At 40.5% G+C, this 22558-nt stretch overlaps 10 protein-coding genes across 10 annotated transcripts; 6 read left to right on the top strand and 4 right to left on the bottom strand.

The window, feature by feature from the left end:
- Positions 1–169: 169 nt before the first annotated feature.
- Positions 170–1699, top strand: PICMEDRAFT_70513 (hypothetical protein; the record flags this gene model as incomplete). Its single annotated transcript, XM_019163662.1, has 1 exon — positions 170–1699. The coding sequence occupies one exon, from the start codon at positions 170–172 to the stop codon at positions 1697–1699; it is 1530 nt and encodes a 509-aa protein (XP_019020033.1).
- A 183-nt stretch (positions 1700–1882) lies between these two features.
- PICMEDRAFT_9429 (hypothetical protein) lies at positions 1883–3592 on the top strand (the record flags this gene model as incomplete). The annotated part of the gene is made up of 1 exon (XM_019165092.1): positions 1883–3592. The coding sequence occupies one exon, from the start codon at positions 1883–1885 to the stop codon at positions 3590–3592; it is 1710 nt and encodes a 569-aa protein (XP_019020032.1).
- Positions 3593–3705: 113 nt separating this feature from the next.
- On the bottom strand, positions 3706–4260 carry PICMEDRAFT_29294 (hypothetical protein; the record flags this gene model as incomplete). Its single annotated transcript, XM_019162585.1, has 1 exon — positions 3706–4260. The coding sequence occupies one exon, from the start codon at positions 4258–4260 to the stop codon at positions 3706–3708; it is 555 nt and encodes a 184-aa protein (XP_019020031.1).
- A 110-nt stretch (positions 4261–4370) lies between these two features.
- Positions 4371–4976, top strand: PICMEDRAFT_14438 (hypothetical protein). The gene has a single exon (XM_019160374.1). The coding sequence runs from the start codon at positions 4606–4608 to the stop codon at positions 4936–4938; it is 333 nt and encodes a 110-aa protein (XP_019020030.1). The 5' UTR covers positions 4371–4605; the 3' UTR covers positions 4939–4976.
- PICMEDRAFT_14437 (hypothetical protein) lies at positions 4950–5976 on the bottom strand. Its single transcript, XM_019160373.1, has 2 exons — positions 5638–5976; positions 4950–5550 (listed from the first exon to the last, which is right to left on the bottom strand). Exons 1-2 carry the CDS (start codon positions 5786–5788, stop codon positions 5084–5086), a joined length of 618 nt encoding a protein of 205 aa, XP_019020029.1. The 5' UTR covers positions 5789–5976; the 3' UTR covers positions 4950–5083.
- Positions 5977–6382: 406 nt separating this feature from the next.
- Positions 6383–6622, top strand: PICMEDRAFT_24496 (hypothetical protein; the record flags this gene model as incomplete). Its single annotated transcript, XM_019162355.1, has 1 exon — positions 6383–6622. A coding segment is annotated over one exon (240 nt), but the record flags the coding sequence as incomplete, so codon positions are not given.
- Positions 6623–9342: 2720 nt separating this feature from the next.
- Positions 9343–14739, top strand: PICMEDRAFT_48285 (hypothetical protein; the record flags this gene model as incomplete). The annotated part of the gene is made up of 2 exons (XM_019163135.1): positions 9343–11796; positions 11968–14739. The coding sequence occupies 2 exons, from the start codon at positions 9343–9345 to the stop codon at positions 14737–14739; spliced, it is 5226 nt and encodes a 1741-aa protein (XP_019020027.1).
- Positions 14740–14918: 179 nt separating this feature from the next.
- On the bottom strand, positions 14919–16520 carry PICMEDRAFT_70507 (hypothetical protein; the record flags this gene model as incomplete). The annotated part of the gene is made up of 1 exon (XM_019163661.1): positions 14919–16520. The coding sequence occupies one exon, from the start codon at positions 16518–16520 to the stop codon at positions 14919–14921; it is 1602 nt and encodes a 533-aa protein (XP_019020026.1).
- Positions 16521–17881: 1361 nt separating this feature from the next.
- Positions 17882–18823, top strand: PICMEDRAFT_29560 (hypothetical protein; the record flags this gene model as incomplete). Its single annotated transcript, XM_019162598.1, has 1 exon — positions 17882–18823. One exon carries the CDS (start codon positions 17882–17884, stop codon positions 18821–18823), a length of 942 nt encoding a protein of 313 aa, XP_019020025.1.
- Positions 18824–18863: 40 nt separating this feature from the next.
- On the bottom strand, positions 18864–22533 carry PICMEDRAFT_14432 (hypothetical protein). Its single transcript, XM_019160372.1, has one exon. It carries the CDS (start codon positions 22474–22476, stop codon positions 19207–19209), a length of 3270 nt encoding a protein of 1089 aa, XP_019020024.1. The 5' UTR covers positions 22477–22533; the 3' UTR covers positions 18864–19206.
- Positions 22534–22558: the final 25 nt, after the last annotated feature.

The following is a 22558-nucleotide window of genomic DNA, read 5'->3' as shown; positions in this document are numbered from 1 at the left end:
ATATTACGTCTACGCGATCTCAAATGAGAGAAAATCAAAAATGAGTGCTGCATGATTAAAGAGATTTTTAGAGGTTTTTAGACGACATATTGCGGTTGTGGATCAGTGCAAACCTTTTCGATCTACAGTCCTACCCATATTTGATTTTGACCAGCATACTACGGCAACCATGCTGTGGACAAATATCAAATATTTTGCTAAATTACCCTTTCTCAATTTGACGATAAGAGCAAGGGTTATTTTTGCACTGAGGCTATGCACGTTGTTGATTGCCATAGTGCTAGGGTTTGTGGTCATTGATGGAAAAGCACAGAAATCTCCTCTCCTTGTATTGCATAGTAGCCGCTTGGATTTAGCCAGAGGTTTGTATGACTCTTTGAAAGATGCATTTAGCGGAGAAAAAAACTTTTTGACCACATCTGAGATCAAAATCATGGCAGAATACATAGAAACACAAATAAAGAATACTCCTGAAGGGATCAGGTCGGGACTTTTTGATTGGTGTTCAGTTAGTTATAATACACCAGACTTGGGTTATCTAGATGAGTCTGATTTTGGGGATTTGGTTGTGGAAGATGATCTTCATCTTGAAAATATGACACTCTCTTGTAAAGATTACGGTAAACATTATGTGTTTGACTACAGAGGTGAACTATCTGATATTGGCTTGAACATCATTTTGGCTTACGCTTATACTGCTGACTTCCAGGATAGTCAATCTTCCACGTTATCCGAAACCGCCTATGTTCCTGACGCAGCTTACTTACAAGACCTTAAGCATCGACAAGAAGCTGTGCACCGGTTTTTCGTTGTGATGATCATGAGCATATGTGCGCAAATGATGATGTTCCTAGGAACTTTCGTTTACTACTCCCGCAGAAAAAATGAAATGGACGACTCTAAAATCTCAGTATGGGTGAAGAATTTGTTTGCCGTTTTTTCAGCTTTTAACTGGATCTTAGCGTTTGTTGCCTTTATCGGTATCTTCTTACAAATGCGAAATGTTCAAATGCATGTGAGAGATGAATTGTCTACTTATGGCATTTACATGAAGTATGGCCCGACTTTTGTTTCCATAATGGTTGTATGGTTTTGCTTCTGTACCCTGATATTTGCGTTGTGGGCGGGCCCGGTGTGGTTCAATCGATCGCTAAAAAAGACAGCAGATGAGCAAGCTCAGATACCTCTATCTATGGACGCATATGACTATGATTACAATTATGATGACGACAATGATTATGACAATGACTTCGGCAACACCACCGACTATAATGGGGAGGGCGAAATGTATGATTTTGAGGATCGTCACTCTTCAAGATCCATAAACACTACAGACTCATACGAGAACAACGACAAAACAAGTGACACACGAATATCTTCACATACATCTTCAGCATCTTCTTCACAAGACCATGGTAATCCGTTCAGTACTGCGTTTACCAATTCGGATGCCGCCTTGAGCACCGTGGAACACAAGTCAATGTTTTATAACTCGGCGTTCATGCGCTCCGATGAACTTTTTAATAAGAGAAAACCACCTTTACTAAATGAGCTCGCACTCAATAATGAACACCTCATACCCATGTCTCCTATTGTTCATCCGATCCCAACAGGAACAAGTACACTACGCCCCGTAGTCCCCAGTATACAAGTTGACGACTCCCCCCACAAATCGAAACGCGAGAAGATTCCTCAATGAGGACATGATTTTTTATTTTTTTTGTTGATTTTCCTTCCTCTTCTTTTCCCTTCGTGCATCCACTGTGCCCCTTATGACGAAAACACAATCTTGACATTCTATTTCATCACAGAAAACATACAAATAAGATAAACTTTGCTAGAACTAGAGAAAGGTTTTTGAGAACACCCAGTTGGCTACTTTATGTTTTCACCGAGTCCCCATTACAACAGTGGAGGTAACTCCGACGATGCTCACCGAGACCCTGTGTTTTTTAGAGATCCAGAAGAATTTTATGAGCCACACAACTCCTATTACGCATACCCCGAGGAAAAGATGAGGTCGCAAGAGTTCAATTCTCAATCGAGACGTCCCATTCGCACCCAAATACAGCCAAATCGCTCTGTAAATCCATTCAGAGAAATAAATATTAAGTCAAGAATTGATCCCTCTGCTGGCAATCCACATTATGAAGATTATGAAACGGGTGACAACAATTTCGATAGCGGAAACGCAAACAAATTTTATTACGACGAAAATGAAAATGATACTATTGGTGGAAACTACACTAACAACCCATTTAAAACTAATTATCAAGCTAGTAGAAATATAAACAAACAAACTGACAGCTACGAAATTTTTGATTCATCCCCTGGGAAATACTCTTATGGTAGAGGTTCTGGAACGACATATGCTAGTAGTGATGACAATAATGTCAAATATCCTTTAATTAAAAAAGATGCGTATCACACAGCCATAAAAGTTAACGATGTAGGATCTGGCTCAACAATTGGTAGCCGGAAATTGTCAACAGCGAGAAAACAATTGATTGTTACTGCGTATTTCAAATCTTTCAAAATTCTGGCTTTGATAACGTTTCTACTATTTTTTTGTCCACTAATATCAACAATTCTAGACCTTTCATGCGTGTCAAGTAATACATTTTGTTTACCAAAATTTGAGATTCAGTCTTCTGGGCCACTTGAAAGTGACTCTGTTGAAGTAAGTCTATTCAGCTCCCTGACAATGCAGCCTATTCATAGAGAGACCACCACAAGCTTAGAAGACGCGTTAGGTTTGATTGAGAAGTTTTTGAATGGGTTGTCAGGAATGGTCTTGGACTCAACTTTCAACCCATTATTGATCAGAGCTAAGATTGAGGAAGCTTTTGAAAATGAGAATTCTGTGATATTCAAGTTCAGCAATTTTGGCTACTGTAAAGAGATTGTTGATAGATATGTTATAGAAAACACTTGCCACCCATATTTTGGATACGGTATTGATGTTCCAAGTGTTTTCATCAAGGACCTTGCATATACACTAAGTTTGCAAGAAATTGAAGGAGATGCAGAATATGTTTCCAATATTTTTGCAGAGAATTATCGAGACTTGTTCAATTTTTTGAAAATCAAAGAATATCGAGACAACAAATTCTTGTTCTATGGGTTTCTCAGTTCTATTTTGAGCATCTCCAGTTCTTACATGTCTATAATTGAATTTCTGTTAGATTTAGGCTCACTAATAACTTGCGTTATAATCTCACTCGTTCTCAAGAGTAAGGCCAATAGAAGTTTGAGTGCCTACAAGAACTATTTGTTTGAAAGCAACTCTAAAAGACATTTTTCTGAACAGCATTATCAATTTGCCCGAGTTCAGGGATTTTTAATTGGAGCGACAATAGTGATATGGATTAGTACCATAATGAGGATTTTGGGGGTCACATATGAGCTGGTTTATATTCTACAAATCGAAAATGTACTCAAAAGTCTCAACCTTAGATTAATCGAGGGCATTAAGCTTGTTTCCAGCGGAACAGTTCTCGATATTTTGAATGTATTGATTCATTTATGTGTTTCAATCTGTTTGACTGCATGTGTTTTGTGCAAGCCTTGGATAGTTAAGGTAACTATTTGAGAAAATTAGAAATTTATGTAGACATAAATATTGTTAGGTTAATATACAGAAGTGTGGACGTAGTTATAATGAGTGCGTTGTTGACGATCACCGAATTTAAAATTGAGATATCGTCAATTCACTTGGAAGATGGAGTTTACTGGGCTTTCAGTAAACCTGTAATCCCAAGTACTGATGGATTCTGTATTAAAATTGTTAGATATTGTTGAATCGACCACGAAACTTAGTGATACTCCGAACCAATGGCTCCATATGGCTCTAGTGCTGGAGGTGGGTGCGGAATTGAATAGGGCAGTTTCACCCACTCTGTTTCTTCCTGACTCGTCAAACCGTACTTTTAAGTGCGCCAAAACGATGAACTGGCCTTGATTAGGATTAACCTGTTGCCCATCGCTCGAAGGTATGAAGTGTACGTCACAGCTTGCCACTTGATGGGTGGATAGTGGTAAAGTTGCCCAAAGTTGTTGGAACTGTTCCTTTGAGCCAAACGGGTTCCCATCTATAATTATTCGAGGATGCTGATGGAGCTGTGGTAAAATCTGTGTGATGGATTGAGGGTTTGGGATACTTCCATCGAGGGTCTCTAGTATTTTGGATAGAAACTGTTCCACCACTGCTGAGGTATCGCTTTGCGGAGGAGAAGTGCTTGTGATGGGGAAACCACCCATACTGGCATTCATGGTATTCATTGTTTTCGGTATATTATCCGGACTTGGTGGACTGTTCCAGCCTGTCTATCTCGTGTAACGGTCGAACCGTTTCTCGAGTCGTTAGGCCGATGCCTGGCATAGCATAGCTCAAGAAAATCTCATGTAACGAAAAAAAGGGGAAGCTTTGGGAAAGAAATCGACGCGGCGGCATAACAGGCGAGGTTTCCCTGGAGAAAGTTCGCAGATGACAGAGGCTGGAAATTTTGCAGGACAAGAGCTTCATGATAGATGAAACGGTAAGAGAGAAGGACGCCCGATGCTGTGCTTTGTAAGTGTAGAAGGACAACACCAAAAATATCAAGAATGTTTGGTCCATTTAGAGCATCGCCCGTGAGCCTTGGGGGCCTTTTGTGGAAACGGTCGTGGAGACTATCCGCCCCACAAAAAAGAAGACAGAGACATAGAATGCAACTTGTTGACTCGAATATCGATGTGTTGTACGAGGGACTCAAGGCAAACGAGATGTCTTCTAAGAAGGTTGAAGATCTGAAGAACAACTTCCCAAGAGAGAATGAGATGAAGTCCAAGGACAAGTACACTGTTTTCAACAAGCACGCCAGAGGATACAGAAAGGGTGCTCATTTTGTTCCAAAATGGACGAAGTTGTCTCTGAGAGAAAACCCAGAGAATTTCTGAGGCCTGGAGTGGTTTCCTGTATATATATTCAAGCTCGCATTAATAGTCTTTTAATCAAAGTTGACATTACGATATATCGTTATATTATACATTTCCTTTTACACATAATGCGCTCTGGTGTTGTGGGAGAAGTAGGATACGCGTGCTATATGCTATCCCATATGTAGTTGGAGATGAAGTACTCGCTGTAAGTGTCGTCGATTTTTAGAAGGGATACGTTGTTTTTGCTTTTGTTGAGTATCAAGACTTCTCTGGTCTCCTGGTTGAACTTGAGCCCCAGCGATTGGTACAACTTCAGCTTGATGAGGTTTGCGTTCTCGTCAACAACCTTCGAGTCTGTGGAGTTCGAGTCTACCTGCAGGATTGCTGTGTGCGAGATGAACTTGTCGTTGAGCTTTGAAAGCTCGGTCTCTAGCTCGTCGAGCCGCTTCAAGTCCTCGTTGTAGGAGAGTTTTAGAGAATTAATCTCCATGTTCAAGGATGTCAAGCTCCTGGCAGAGTCAAAAATTTCATTTTCGAGCTTCTTCAACTCGGATTTGGTGCTTTTAGTCTGGCTCGAAGATCTGAGGCTCTTGATCGAGGAGAGCGTGTTTTCGAGTTGCCTTTCAAGGTCTGAAGTAGGAAAAAGAGGAGGGGGAAAAGCGTGTTAGTGGATCTGAGGCAAAGCGGGAGTTGTAGTGTACTAAGCTGCTTACATACCTTCAATTCTGGTCGAGTATGAGGCCAGGCTCTGGTCTTTGAGGGAGTCCATCTGCTGGATCTTGCTGTTTATCGTGTCGATGAGATTGATGTCGTTTTGGATGTCGAACACGGACAACGTGTCCTCCACGGGTGACGCCAACGAGTCCATGGCTATACACAATAGATCTGTCAATGACAGCAGCTTGAAAGACTCTTTTAGGCCTCGGATCGGGGGTCTACACAAGGTATTTGTGTCTCTCTGTTCTACGTTTCGGAATAGGAGCTGAAAATGAAAACATCAACAGAAACGCGATTACGCAAGCAGTTTTAGACAGTCACCTCCTGAACTCGAAGACGCCGAGTTTGCGCCCGGTTTAGCCCAGAACGGGAAAGAAAGCTGCGCCAAACGCAACAGCAATCTACATCCATACTGTGAATGCTACATGGTCACTGCATTGCGTCCCGTGGTTGGTTACCAGCACCTCGAACCCAATCGAGCCCCCTGGCCCTGGGTCTGACACCGTTGGAGCCGAGGCCCGGGCGATAGAGCAAAAATTTCAGGGCGCGGGGAAAAATCGGGTGACGAGGCCGGAACGAAGAGAAAAGGACGACAGGATTAGCAGTGTCCGGCTACAGCAAGGCGTCTCTTCCCCGGAGCAGCACCTGTGGGACAGAGAGCAGCAGCAACTCAGTTCATCAGCGAAACATACACGCCAGCATGGGATGGTTGGACAAGGACAACGAGAAGAAACGGATCGAGGGACTTCCGAGCTGGATCCTGACGCCGAAGGAGGAGAAGCAGGTGTTAGAGGAGTACCAGAAGGAGGTGTGGAGACAGTGCGACGGGTATGTGCAGGAGTTCCGCAAGTGTGAGGCGATGGCTGGCTTTGGCGTGTTGTTCAAGTGCCGGGAGCAGACGAAGGCGATGAAGGCGTGTATAGACAACCGCCACCAGCACGAGTTTGTCGACGAGGTGCGTGATGCGTTCATCCAGAAGAAGCTAGCCCAGCGCAAGGCCGACCTGGAGGCGCAGGGCAAGTAGGCAGGCCCCTTCCAGAATTCCTGCAACCGGTCCGGAGGGTGAAAGACCGGACAACGCAGCGGTGGAGACGTTCTAGATCGTGTTTGACGTGTATATAGAGATCGACGCCCCACTGGCCACGCCGGCCCCACACCACCGTCCGGCGTCTGTGTAAGCATGTCTACCTGTATCTGTAACACTCTACAAAGAGCCGGCTCTTATCTCTTGCCTCCCTCCCCCTCCCCCCCCTCGGCCACAACGCATTGCGGGGGACTGGCCACGGTCGAGGCCACGGGTGGTGACCTTCGCTGTGAGGGTCGGGTAGGGGTGGGGTAGTGCTGTTTCGGAGTTTCTCTTCGGCTGGCGGCCGGTCACCGCCATGGAGGCGGCCTTAGTAATGGCCGCCATCGCTTGCCGATAGTGTCACCGTCATCTATACAGCAGGCGGAGAACCCAGCCATGGCAGCTGGGGCCCGAGGTGTATAAAACAAGTGGACTCTGTCGCCTTTGGACCTCTGTAGCAGTGTCTGGGGCGTATGTAGTCGTGGATTTGGCACAGGTATCCACAGTTAACTCACTGCAGGATAAAAGCACTAACAAACACGTACAAATCTTACACCCCACTACACACTAGTACACAATGTCGTCATTTTTAGATCGCTGGATGTACAGAGACAGCCACCACGTGCACAACACCGGCATGAAGAACGGGAACACGGGCTCGAAATACACGTCGACCAGCAACGTCGGCTCCCATGGCATGTACGCTCCAGAGTACACTGCCGGCACCGCCTTGGCTGGCGACAAGACCACCCCGAACCTCAGGAACGTGCCTTGGGCATACTACACGGAAACGAACACGTCTAGAAGGGGCAGTAGCACAAGCACGAGCTCCGATTCAAGTTTGGGATGAGCAGTAGTACCGCTGGTGGCTACGGGAGCTACGATGGCTAGCCTGCGGGCCTCACGGGGCCTAAGAGCTTTCAGAAGGCAGCTGAAGTGAGCCCAGAGACGCCTCCGAGCACCGCTTCCCGTGTCTCCTCACGTACCAGAAAGGCGGAGTTGCTCGCCAGGGCCTAATTTTACTATATTTCGTTTTATTTCGTTATTTTTTAATTTACTTTAATTTATCATATTTGCTTAACCTTACTTCACTTTGTACATGCTCTTGTTAACGTTTATACTTTATTTCGTGCCTCCCCGATTAATCTTTATGGATGGTTCTTTACAGTTCCATTTCGTCCCAGTATAGTCTGCTTGCAATATAACCTCTTTGATAGTTTGCAGTCACTGCTACTACGCCCGCCCCTCTGCGCACCCCTAGCATGGCTCCAACAAATCAGCAGCCACCACGTATTGTGTTTTCGGCAGACACTGTGGATCAAGTTCTGTCAGACGACAACAGATCAAGCCACAGTGGATCCGACAACGACTATGACCAAAGCATCCATTCACACACACACAAGTACAACCATGAGCACAAAGGCGCATCGTCCCACCGTCTGTCAGGCTACTCAGACGACGAAGCGTTCTCTGAACTTGATTTGATGTCTTTGTCTGGCGACGGCCCTCCCCCCGATGACGCCAGCTTCACTACTAGCCTAAAAAATAACCACCTTTACCCACGAACAAGCCAGCGAAGACCCAGCTTCCGCCGTCATGGAAGCTCAACTTTGCAGGCCAATCCGACGGACGCAAACTACAAACGTTTGTCGATCTTTACCGATAATCACAAGACTGTCGAGGACCAAGTGGTTGACCAGCTTGCGTCCCTATCCAAGAAGAAGAAGAATACAGACACTAGTAGCCACGGCCTCACAGGCAAAATCTCTCGCAGAGACAAAAAGCCGTTGAAGATCATCATTCCGGACAACGCTTCCAATGACCCTATGAAATTATCCCCTCGGCTCAACACTCCAATTTCGTTCCACCACTCGGGACAGTTGGAGGACGATTTTACCTCCACGCTAGATGATGCCTTATTCAAAAGCGCATGGATGCCAACCAAGGACAATAAGTCAACTTTGCTAACACCTCCAACCTTTTCTCAAAACAACTCAAGCCCTTCCGACTTCTCTGGAAGTTCTAACTCGAACTCTTCTCTACGCCAAAGAAAACGAAAAAATTCGTTTAATTCTTCTCACTCCGACTCTTTCCACCACGACTTGGAAAACAATGACGCTATTCCCTTGAGCAATCTGAACTTTAGTATACCAAATATTCAAGTGGACAACTACATGGATAACCAATCACCCGTGAAACATTCACAAGCTTACAATACCTCTACCTTGAATAACAACGAAGACAACCCAAGCAAATCAGTGCTTGAGATAGAGCATGACTCAAATTCCTCTTCATATTTGACCCCACCTTTGACCCCCTCCTCAAACGATGACAACATTAATAAAGGTTCAACAGTAACCAAGATGTTTGCCAAAATATCCAATCTAGTCAATTCGGATAATATTGACATAGAAACAAAATCTCCATCAAATGCCACCCCTGATAATGTATCATTTTTTTCTTCGAGAAATACCAATGGTAGCACAACTAATTTAAAAGACAATCCCTTTGAATTGGATCCCAACCGTAACGATGATAGACTCAACACTGCATTGGATGTCAAATCTATATACTCATTTTATATGAACGAAACAGAACACAGATACTTATCCGAAAACAGTCAGGATGAAATTTATACGATGGACCCGTTCTCATCTAAGGCTGAGGTTTTGACCACAACAAATGAAATCAATAATGACTCGGAAATAATCAGCGACGAGCTTAAAAATGACGAGTTACCATTATTTGGTAAGTCGTTAAAGCAGTTTAACTCCAAATCCAAACTAAGACAAACATGTTACCTGATCTTAACATATCCTTCCATGAATCAGGTTTTCACGTTGATGCTAATCATACAAGTTGGAATTCTGTCTTATCAACAGTGGAAATCTGAGAATGGTTACGTTTCTGCTGCAAGATACACGTGGGCCGATTGGATCTTGTTTGTATTTTATTTCATTTATACTGTTGAAATGTGCGCCAAAATTATAGCTTTTGGCTTATACGATGATTCAGAGATGGTACAAGCGCTGCGCCTGCAGCGATATGAAAATGAATTACAAAAATTCTACTCAAACCTTTACAAGCGATTAAAAAAATCAAAGTATACAAAGGCTCCGTCATTCTTCAAAGCTAAAACTTTCAATCACATCAGAAAAAGAAAGGAAAAGTCATTATTTTTAGACCATAGCCAACTTGCTGATGAACCAGGATCTAGTTCTGAGATGGATGATAGGTCTAAAGTTGAAAGCTCAGTTAACGATAAGACTAGTGTCAATAAATTTGACAAATTCCCTATCCATTACGCGTTTTTCAGAACTGACTGGAATAGGATAGATTTTATTTCTATTGTGTGTTTCTGGATTTCATTCTTTCTCTCATTGGAACGCCGAGATATAGGAAAATATCAGGTTTTCAGATCTCTAATGTGTTTGAGAATCCTGAGACTTTTGAATATCACGAAAGGTTCTAGAGTGATTTTGAAAGGTTTGAAAGATTCTGCGCTGCAAGCAAAACAGGTTTTGGCATTGTTGGTTTGTTTCTGGATTCTTTTATCAATCATCGGTGTCGAGTCATTCAAAGCCTCTTTCAAACGTCATTGTGTTTGGACTAATCCCAACGATCCAACAGATACATATTCCAATGAATTTCAATTTTGTGGCTCATACTTGGATGCCCAGACCTTGCAACCAATGGCTTACTTTGACGAGCTGCATTTGAGTACTGAAAGTATTAAGGGCTATACTTGTCCTGTAAATTCGAAGTGCATCATGACTGAAAATCCTTATAACAACCGAGTTTCATTTGACAATATTGCTCAATCAATGCAGTCTGTCTTTGTCGTTATGTCTGCAAATACATTCACCGATCTTATGTATTATACCATGGATAGTGACTCTATGGTTTCTTCATTATTCTTCATCATTTCACTCTTTGTTCTTACTGTGTGGATGATCAATTTATTTGTTGCTGTTATAATCCATTCCTATAAAGAAGAAGATAAATCTAGAAAATCTCACAACAGTTGGCACAAAAAATATAGAAATCTATACGCAAAGTTTACTGAAAAACCAAAAATTTTCAAAATAAGCAGGAAACTTGATGTTGTTTTCATTATCATTATCTTCATCTCATTCGTTTACAACTGCACTAAACAACGTGTAAATGGCGAAATACCTAAAAAATACAATTTGTGTGATTTTGTTACTAGTATCATTATGCTCTTTGAAATAATTGGAAGATTTTGCCTTTTTGTTTATGCTGGAAACTGGAAAGTATTCTTTTACTCTGTTTTCAATTGGGTTGATTTGATAAGCGCAATTTTTGCATTTGTTTTCAGTTTACCCCCCGTATTTAATTCTCTTGAGACAACGGTTTATGGCTGGCTTTCTATTTTTGGTATCATAAGATTTTACAGAGTTGTAAGGTTCATAAAACCTATAAGAAAGTCATGGGAGCTAGCATTAAAGAGAACAAGACCCTTTGCCGAACTTATTTTGTTTGGAGCAATGTTGCTATATTTTAGTGGCATTATCATGTCGAGACTTTTTGAGGGAATTGTACCAATTAGTGAAATGAGTGACGATCAATGGATTATGTGTAATTTGCCAAATTGTATCGTATCACTTTTTATTATTACTACCACTGAGAATTGGACAAATGTTTTATATGTCGCTGAAAAGTATTCCCCAAACACATTCACTGCACTTTGCGTTGCTATATATTTGATTTCATGGTTTGCTATATCGAACACAGTGCTGTTGAGTATTTTTATTGCCATTATCACTGATAACTTAGAATTACCTGAAGCAGAGAAAAGAATCACTCAAATCAAACAATTTGTAAAATCATGTGTGGCCAAGGTGAAAAATAATGAGCATGAAGGTTTGGTTGACTTGATCAAGAATAATTTTGATAGAACTGCAGTTTCTGAAGAAGCCAATCATTTTATTAACCGTATGAATGAATTGCTTATTGCGAACGGACAGACACCTATTGATGTGGAAAATTTTGACGACGATGATCGGGATTTATTAAGTGTGAACGTAAGAGAACTTAAGACTATATGGCGAAAGGTTTATATGGAGAACACAGTTTTTTTGGAATCCTTGAAAAGGAATTTTATTGCGCTTCTACTATCAGTGAAAAAGAGAGTTTCTCTATTACTTGGTAAAGCATTTGAGCTTGAAAGACACATTTCCCCCTTTGCTCTGTTAGTGAATTTGTTAAAAGAAAAGTTACAAAATGTTTTACACAAAACCCAGGATTTAGACGAAGTCACTTCCTTAGATTTGGCAAACCCGTTCAACAGTAAGAGTGAGGTTTTGGACATGTACAAAAAAACTCACCCACAAATCGACAGATCTTTGTTTGTTTTTACGAACTATAACCCGATTAGAAGGATTTGCCAAATGATTGTTTCCCCAAGTAATTTACAGAGAACTGAAGGCAGACAACCTGCTCCGAAATTGATGTATGCTTGTAATGTCTTTATGTTCTTGGCATCAGTAGCCGTTGTTATTTTGACTTGTTATGAAACTCCACTTTACCGGAGATCTATTTCACCGGTTCTCACTGCTAACATCTGGTCAAGTTATGCCGATGTGGTTTTCATGGTAATCTTTTCAGTTGAATTTTCCATCAAAATTATAGCAGATGGTTTTTTATTTGGGCCTAGAGCATACGTGAAATCTACATGGAATAATTTGGATTTTATTGTCTTAATATCTTTTTGGGTCACAGTTTTATCAGTCATAAACAATAACTACTCATTACTGGTGACTTTTGGAGCTTTGAAAGCATTTCGGGCTTTCAGACTGCTAACTATCACCAAAGAGTCACAACTAGTCTTTCATTTTGCTATCATTTCAGGAGCTTATAAAATTCTTTCAGCTGCACTAGTTTCTTTATCGTTGTTAATTCCATTTGCATTATGGGGATTGAATATATTCAGTATGGAACTATCTTACTGTGCTGATGGTGTATCGAACATATCGAATTGTACTTTGGAATATACTAATACCGTTTTCAAATGGGAAGTTTACAGCCCAAATTATGTTGAAACCCCATACTTATATTTTGATTCATTTGGAACATCGATTAGGTCATTATTTGAGATTCTTTCACTAGAAGGCTGGGTGGACTTATTGAGTAACGTTATGAATATTACAACTTATGGTGAGCAACCTCAAATTTTCAACTCTGTTGGCAATGGTGTATTCGTCATTATTTTCATATTTTGTTCAACAGTTTTTATTATCAACTTGTTTATATCTATTATCATCAACAATTACTCCATTCAAACTGGTGCAGCTTTCTTGAATAATGAGCAGTACGGGTGGTATGAAGTGAAAAAAGTGTTGAGTATGGTCAAGCCATCTAAAAGGAGAGACGATGGCGATATATCCCAAATACAAAAAAGAGTATTCAGATTTGTAAGTAAGAAAGATGGGGCTTGGTCTGTTTTCATAAAGACTGTTTTGCTTCTTCATTTCCTCCTTTTGATTTCTGAAAGCTACCCATATTCGATTGCGGGAAATACCGCCAGATATGGTCTATTTATTGTCAGCACTACAATTCTTTTGATTCATATGATCTTGCTACAATTCTCACTTGGTACCAAAGTTTTTTATTCCAATAAGTGGAATTTGATCATGACAATAGTAATAATAACTGCCTTGACTATGACATCGATATCCTTTGCTGTCAGTGATACGTCGGTTTACACTAATATAAATAAAGCATTCCTTGTTGCAGTATTGTGTTTGATCATTCCTCAAGTTGATATGTTAAATCAATTGATTAAATATGGGTCAACAGGGTTGTTTTCTTTGATTTCATTGCTATATACCTGGTTGGTTTTATTTTTAGTTTTTGCAATTGCGTTAAACCAATTATTTGGATTGACCAGACTTGGTCCAAATACTACTGGCAATTTGAATGCAAGAACTGTCACCAAAGCACTGATAATGCTATTTAGGAATAGTTTTGGAGAAGGTTGGAATTATATTATGAGAGATTTTGAGGTTCTCGAGCCGTATTGTTATGACAATGGATACGGTGACTCTGATTGTGGTAATGTTACATTGGCTTTAGTTCTCTTCATTTGCTGGAATATACTTTCAATGTATATCTTTTTGAACATCTTGATATCAGTGATTATTACTAATTTTAGTTACATTTACCACGGATCTGGTCCTCACAAATTGATTACCAGAGAAGAACTCAGAAAATTCAAGCGTGCTTGGAATCAATTTGATGTTAATGGTTCAGGCTACATATACGAGGCAGATTTATTCAAGTTCATGCATTCACTTGACGGAATCCTATCATATAATGTTTATCCGAAATATCTTTCTTTGCCTGCTATTGCTGAGAATACTATAGTTTGCAGAGATCCTAACAATGGCTACGACATTGAGTGCAACTTGACACGCTTAGAGGAGATACTGGCTTTTATTGATTTCAGGAAAGTTAGAATGAGAAGGATAAGATACGAGCGTCTCATTTCTGAACTACTGGCTTGTTCAGTTGAAATATCTGTTAATGATTCTGACGATACGGAGACAGCAGTCATTCGGAAAATCCCTTTCAAAGAATCACTCCTTGTCATCGGCTATTACTCTCGTTTTGAAGACAGTACTTGTTTAAACCTTGAAGACTTTTTGAGACATTCAATTCAGATCAAAAACATAAATAGAGAGTTGAGAAAGGCTAAGATCGTGTCAACCATTAAGATGACATTTACACGTTTACGTTACAAATTTGCAGTTGATAAAATGAGAATTTTCGATAAAATAGCTAGGGCTTCTCCTTTCGAGAAAGAAATGCTTAAAGAAGACCTAAGGAATAGTCTAAAGGGAGCAGATCTATCATTTGATGTTTTGACAGATAATACTTTTAGGGTTGTCGATCCAGAGAACCCCATTTTCAACAATAACCTATACAAAGTCATGTCCGCAAGCAGCAGAAATCCATTCAGTGATGTATACGTTGCAAACCGTAGTTGTGAGAGTATTGTTTCTACTGATGAATAAGCTATGCTGAAGAAAAAAACTTTTTACTAACTAACTATATTGTTTAAGCACAGATGTGTAGTAAATTTTGACCAAGTTGTACCATATTCCTTCAACTACAAAAACCAAAACCTCAAAATATTTTAGTTAAAATTATTATATAGAAAATAAAAATTATCGAATATTAAAGAATACCAATATTACTGACTGCTTTTAACTTCTGCACCTGCGTCTACGGTTGCGCTATTCTCCTCATAGTTTTCTGTCTTCATGTCACTCAAACCTAGCTCGTCGTTCTCTTCAGCAGTTCTTGGGTATTCTTCAATCTTCATGTTAGGGTCTGGATCCGGAGCGTAAACGTTCTGTATATATGAAGAAGATAGTGGATCAGTCATGTGAATGGTAAACTTAGTTTTACCATCTATAGCCTTGTCCAAGTTATCAAAAAAGATAGTCCACCTGGATTTTGTCGAAGCAGCCATGGAGTCCGAAGTTTGTGTATAAACACGAGAATGCAACTCATCTCTCACCTGTCTGAGCAAACCTTCGATAGTTGTAAAACGACCACCAAGAGTGCCCGGAGTTAGGTCTAGATTTAATTCAGGAATGGACATACCACAAGTCTCAGATTTTAAGATATCACGGGCAAGGTCTTCAGAATCATCACAGTAGAGTGATATCTTTGTTCCATGATCAGGAATTTCGCCTCCTGTTTTGACTTCATTAGATTTATATCCGCAATGATCACATACTGTCGACATAATAACAACATCCTTGAAATGGGGAATATTGACGAGCTTCATGTGCGTCTCGCATGGAGAGTAACATCCAGAGCATGTAGCACGGAATGTCTCAACCTCATTTGAAAAGTTCTCAATTTCAGAATTATCGGATATTATACCAGTTGCTCTTGGATTGTCATTCTTCTCTTCTTTATGCTGGTCTCCCGGATGAGCATGGACATGCTGAACTAACTTTTGTGCTTCTGCAGCCTTCTGCTTTTGAATTTGTTGTTCACGATATGCAACTTCGTCAGCTGATATCAAACCTAATTGAACATTCTGAGCTGGAGATCTTGCGTAATGAGTACAACTCCATTTGTGTTGAGGCTCTCCTGGAATATATTCAATCCATGAATTCCCAGCGGGGTCATCAACAACAAGTGTGACAGGTAATACTGCTGGATCGCAATTGACGTACTTTTGCACTTTTTCAATAAGATCCTCAATCTTCTGGTAAATTTCTGGTTGTAAAATCTTCCTCTGAGGTTGTTCTACTTGTAAATTCTCAATCATTTCACTAAGCAAACCTTCCGGAGTAATAAGTTGACCTCTTTGTGGTGGGATTTCAATATCTAGTTCAACAAACTTACATGAACAAGAGTCTGATTTGACTACTTGTCTGTTAAAATCTTCTTGGTTCTCAATTTTCAAAACATATCTAGCACCCTTTTCTTGAATTTCTGAAGCAGGTTGTACCTCACTGTTTTTAAAACCACAGTGAGGACAGGAGAAAGACATAAGCACAATCTCTTTGAAGTATGGGATTGAAGTCAACAAGATTCTAGTGACTCCAGTTTCGCCACATCTCATACAAAGTGAATCAACTTCTTGCACTGCATGACCTTGAGCATCTTCTGCTCCTGTTTTTCTCAAACCTTGATCATCTTCCTCTCTATCAGCTTCTGCGGCAATTTCACCGACAGATTGAAATAAGTTTTCTTGCTTAGTCTTATTTGAATTCGTAACTGCTTGAGCAGATGTCGTCTCTGAATTTGCTGAATTTTCTGATTCTTGTGACATAATTATTTCGCTTGTCTTTTGCTTTTTATCGACGTGTTCCTGTTTGGTGTTTTGCATATTATAAGCTAGTGGTGTCCAATGTACAGATGAAGAGATTTCTGATATATATACTCGGTTGTCTGAGCATGAACAACTTTTTTTCAAGATCAGCTTGTGGTCAGTCCACCATCTTGAAGGAACTGGAACCTTCTCGAATTGCCGGAAAAAATCAAAAAAACTTTTGAACTTTTGTCAGCAAAAGTTTTTTATTTTTCGGTGGACTATTACATAATCAATCTTCAAGAAAACCTTCCTCAACCAAGCCTTTCTTGAAAAATATCCTTATCTTATCGTTCAATGCTACATCCATTGGAGAATCACCTTCAGCAGTTAATTGCCGCCAATCTGCTCCATATTTGACTAGCTGAAGAGCGACATCGGCATGTCCTTCAGCCAACGCGTGGTGCAGCGGACTCAGGCCAAAAGAATCTGTCGTATTCAGTGGAGATTTACCTGTTTGGACTAGCATTTGGACCATTTTTTCAGACCCAATAGCAGCAGCTCTATGCAATGGTAGTTGGCCCTTCTTGTCTTTAATTCTTGTGCTGGCCTTCATCTCTTCGAGTAAGTAGTCCACAATCTCGTAACTGTTTTTGCTTACTGCATAGTGGAGGCACGTTTGTCCTGTGGATGTCTGAAGGTTTGGATCGGGTACCGGATTATGAGTAGCCATGGCTTTGAAAATATCAATACTTCCAGTCGATGCAGAAATGTGAAACGGGGTCCACAGAGAGTCGTCCAAAAAGTCATCTATGTCAATAGTAATTTTATTCTCAGAATCCTTGGCATATTGCGAAGGATTTAGTAATGCCTTGACGAGCTCAAGATTCTGAAAGGAGGCAGCCCAGTGTAATGGCGTCCTTCCATTGGGATCCTTGGTCATGGCAAGTTTCGGCAGGTCAGCTAGTAACTTCTTTACAATGCCAACATTACCATCCATGACCGCCCTTTGTATGTCCAAAGCCTCAATTGACATATTAAATTATTCTATCTCTCCGTCTCTTTTATTTGCCAATATTTCAACCTGTCTCAGGCTTTACGGAGAACCTTCCTGTCCAAGAGTTGACGGTAAGCATTTTCTGACGCCACCAAAATTCAGCAAAACGCATGAGCCCCGAAGGACCGGAGGGTAGAGAAAAAGTTCAAGCCAACTAAGCGCCAAACGCCAGTGCACCATTTACCAATATTACTTTTTCTCCATCCGCAGAAAGCTGCTTTTGCCTTCGAGAACAAAAGAATGTGCCGGGAGATGAGAAGCAAACAGTACATATAACTGATATATTGCTTATTTTCAGAACTATTGTAAGCAAAACAACAAAACGATGAATAGCAACGACTGGCAGAGAATCGCAAAAGATTTGCAAAAAAGAGCCGAAGACATTTCCAAATCCGCAGGTGGACCAGGCCGCCAGGGTTTCAGACCTGGTTCGGGAGGCTCACCGAAGGGTGCTTTGTTCGGTGCTGGTGGCCTTGCTTTAGCTGCTGCTGCTTTTTTCGTGGTACAAGGCTCCCTATACAATGTCAATGGTGGTGAAAGAGCGGTTATTTACGACAGGTTGACAGGTGTCAAGGCGGAGGTTGTCGGAGAAGGTACCCACTTCAAAATTCCATTTTTACAATTCCCAACAATTTATGATATCAGAGCTAAGCCAAGAACAGTCGCCTCCTTGACTGGTACTAAAGACTTACAAATGGTCAATATCTCATGTAGAGTCTTGTCCAAACCTGACATGCATGCATTACCAACAATTCACAGAACCTTAGGTAAAGATTACGACGAAAGAGTACTTCCGTCTATTGTGAACGAGGTGCTTAAGGCTGTTGTTGCTCAATTCAATGCTATCCAATTGATTACTCAAAGAGAGAAAGTTTCTAGACTCGTCAGAGAAAACTTGGTTAGAAGAGCTGCTTATTTCAACATTTCGTTGGACGATGTTTCTCTTACTGCTATGACATTCTCTCCGGAGTTTTCCACTGCCGTTGAAGCTAAGCAGATTTCCCAACAAGATGCCCAAAGAGCAACTTTCGTTGTGGACAAGGCGATCCAAGAAAAACAATATATGGTTGTTAAGGCTCAAGGTGAGGCCAAATCCGCCGAATTGATTGGTGATGCTATTAGGAAATCCAAGGATTATGTGGAATTGAAAAGGTTAGAAACTGCTAAGGAAATTGCAGAAATTTTATCTAAGTCTCCTAACAGGGTATTTTTGGACAACGAAGCATTGTTGTTGAACACTGTCACCGATTCAAGATCAAAAAAATAATGAGATGTCAATTTTGAACACTTGGTCTATTTTTTTAGTTTAACAGTGCCTAAGAAACAGCTTATAAAAGCCAAAGACCAGTGAAAAATAGATAACTTATTTATTTTATTTGTATATACATTTGTCCCCAATTTATTTCTGTATTGTTGGTTCTATTCTTGTCATATAATTATAACATTATCATCAAACTTTCAGTGAGATTCTACTGTGGCGTATATGTTTCAGTCTTTTTTCTTTTATAAAAATGATCAATCGGGGTATCATATAAAAGAATATACGAGAAAATCTAAAGATCAAAGTAAACTAGCAGAAAGTCGAAAATGCGGAGTCTTTGGATTAAAATTACAGTTTTATAAGTACAAGTGAATAATCAAAATGCACTTTTAAGCTACCACGCTAGTCAAGATAGCGTTTGCTGCAACAGCTCCATTACTCTTTGTATTCAACCATTTCAAATACTCAACAACCTTGCCCTTGATTTCATTGTCTGAAAATTGATTCAATCTTTCAATGTTTTCTTCTCTACCCAATGTGCTTTCTGCAACCAGCTTATCTTTCTCAGCTTCCTTTTCGAATACTCCAGCAAAGTAGTTAATGACAGCAGGAATGTTTGCGTTGATCCATGAGTTTTCTTCACTGGACAACTTGATTATGAGGTGGAAAATTGGAGTATTTTCTTCAAAACCAGTTTCTAATGGCAAATGTTCAAATAGTACAGGTAAGATTGCATCAACTGGGACTGCTGCACCATGTTTCAATGTCATACGTGCAACACAACCACATGCGTTGGCGAAAGTTCTGTTAATAGTTTCAGCAGTTTCTTCATCACCATCTTCGTTCTTTAGTGCTTCTTTATCAGCCTTATTCAACAACTTGGACAAAGCTTGTAAGACAGTTGGGTATGCAGCAGATGCATCAAAAGTAGCAAATTCAATGGCAATACCGACACCATATGCTGCATTTCCACGAACTTCACTGGATTTCTCATTCGTTAACTTGGCGACAAAAATTTCGAGTAATTCTTGACTATAAGGATTATTAGCTTTCATACCGTTAGTAATCTCAGCAAGACAACCAAGAGTGGAAACACGCTTGCTCTTAGATTTAGAGTTAATCTGAGCGTAAATCAAATCTTTGAATTGAGCAAAAATTTGGGGAAATTCTTCATTAAGAGCAGTAGACAATGAAATTAAAACTTCCAGAGCTGAATCGTAAACAACTGCGTCAGTTTCATTGGTGTCCTCGTCGGATGGCATGTCTTCATCTTTCTCTTGACATGGATGCTCGTTTTTCAAGATGAGTAGTAATTGTTCTAACAAAGTTGGTAAGGACTTAGAGTCGCCCGCATCGACAATGGCAATCTTACCCATATCCTTGGCATATTCGTAGATGCAATCAAGACAAACAATGATCATGTTAACGTCAACTTCATCAATCATTAACTCGACGGTGTTTTCTCTAACAGTCTTGATCAACGCAGCAACGGTTTCATCGTTACCATAAATGTCGTACATGGATTTGGTAATCTTCCACATGATGTTAATACAACTTGCACCAATTGAAAAAGATTCAATTATCTGCTGCTTTAAAATAGTAATGGTAGATTCAACATATGGAGCAAAAGCACCCTTGGATCCAACAGCTAAATCACCTAACGCAACAAGAGCGACTTCCTTCTCGGTGGAAATACCAGAAGCAAAGTTCAAGTTTTCAGCCAAAGATTCTTCATCAGGTTCACCATCTTCGAGGTTGAGCTGGAATTCATCTTGCTCCAAACATTTTTGAATTTCGGGGATAATCTTTGGCAAGAAAGATGAGAATTGTTCGCCGTAAACCTTGGCCATGTTGGAAATGAAAGCAAAACCTGCTTCTCTTAATCTAGAATTGTCACAATGAATAGCAGAATATGAGGCATTCATTAAAGGTTCTGCATAAGGGCCAAAAGCTTCACTACCAACTGCTCTTGCCATTGAGGAAATGTTTTCGAATGTCTGAGCACGCAACTCAATGTCATCCTCTGTCATACCTTCTAATTCATCCATGTTGGCAATGAATTTCTCTAGTAATTGAATAGAGTTTTGGAAATATGGAGTGAAGTATTTACCAGATGCGTATGCGACAGATCCAATGGCAGAGACAATTGCTGACTTCAAAGAAGAAGATTGTGCAGAGTCTAACATATGGAAAAGTTTGTTCATCAAAGGCTCAATATAATCCTTGATGGCATCTGATGCCATGTACTCGATCAAGGTATCTAGGGCATATGTAGCAAACTTGTAAACCAAAATCTTATCAGTGGAGTCAATGATGGTAATGATTGGTTGCATCAGGGTTGCATAGTATTCAGCAACGCTATCCTTCAAAGATTCACCCAAAATAGCTAAACATTTGAGAGCAGCAGCTTGAACAATGATAGATGAGTCATGCAAGCCAGCAGCAATCATTTGAATGATTTTTGGAAGTTGAACACTGAGATAATCTGGACCACCTTCAACACACGCGGAGATGGCAAGTAAACTTGCTCTTCTTTCATACGCACTAGAAGATTGTAGCATGGCACTCGATGCTTCCAAAACAGGCTGAATAACTTGGTTTGGTGGCAGTTCATAAGCCAAGATGTTGAGAAGACGAATGGCCAAAGCGTTAGGTTCATCTTCTTCGTTTTCATTCTCTTCGGATTCAGAGCTCAATTGATCTTCTATTGAATCGTCTTCTTCGCCAGCAATACGCAAAGCAGTTTGAGCTAATTGTTGACCGATTTGTGCTTGGGCAATCTTAGATTTTCTGTAGGAAACACATTGAGTCAAGTTAGTTAATGCGTACCCACGGATTTGGGAATCGAGTTCAGTGTTAATCGCAACTTCCATCATAAAATGAACAATTTTGAGGAAATTGTGACCTAAGAGTTTCATGTCAAGCATAACTAAGTAGTTGAATGCGGTAAATAGCTCTTTAGTTTTATCGGTATCATCGTAAGATAGGGAAGCCTTCAAGACTTGAAGCATGCTTGGAACCAATGAGGAGAAAGGAGTGGCCAACGTGTTTAGTAAACTTTCGTCTTCATCAATGGCACTCGACAAAGCTTCCAAACATAGAACAGTGTTAATCTGAACCACTGGGGATTGAGAATCTTGCAAAGTGGTGGCAAACAATTCAAGGAAAGAAGCACTGTGTTCTAACCAGGCCAATGGCAACTGTTCCAAAATACAGTATAAAATGAAGGTTGCGGTTTCTCTTCTCTGCTGGTCAGCATCAGTTGCTGCTGAAACTAAAGACTGCAAGAGAGAATCCCATTTTTCATTTTCAATGTCAGAATAAGCGATGTCAGCAATCAATCTCGAAGTCGAGTGTCTGATATCTTCCTTTGGATACGTGAAAGCAAAAGGTAAAAGCGAGCCTCTGATCGACTCTTGAATTGAGTCATCTAGCACTTCCCAATACTTTGGAACAAGCTTCTTTGCTTCCACAGAAGCGAGCTTCTTCACACCCTCGTTGGAAGAGGACTGCAAGATTTGAAACAATGCAGGAAGAGAGACAGCCTTGGTAAAGAACTCGGTTTTCAAGTGGTTGGTTGCTTGCTTGATGGCTTCATTATCAGGAAGCAACACCATTGACAAGGTGTTCTCCAAAGATTGAACAAACTGTTGATCCATTTTGCAGTGTTTACTATTGGAGCCGGGCTTGACCACTAGAAGAGTGTCTTTGGGTTGGTAAGGCGAATGGAACTATGTGAAG

Source organism: Pichia membranifaciens (genome assembly GCF_001661235.1).
Source record: "Pichia membranifaciens NRRL Y-2026 unplaced genomic scaffold PICMEscaffold_1, whole genome shotgun sequence".
NCBI lineage: Eukaryota > Fungi > Ascomycota > Pichiomycetes > Pichiales > Pichiaceae > Pichia > Pichia membranifaciens.
Note: the sequence above shows the minus strand (reverse complement) of the source record. Positions and strands in the feature narration are given on the sequence as shown.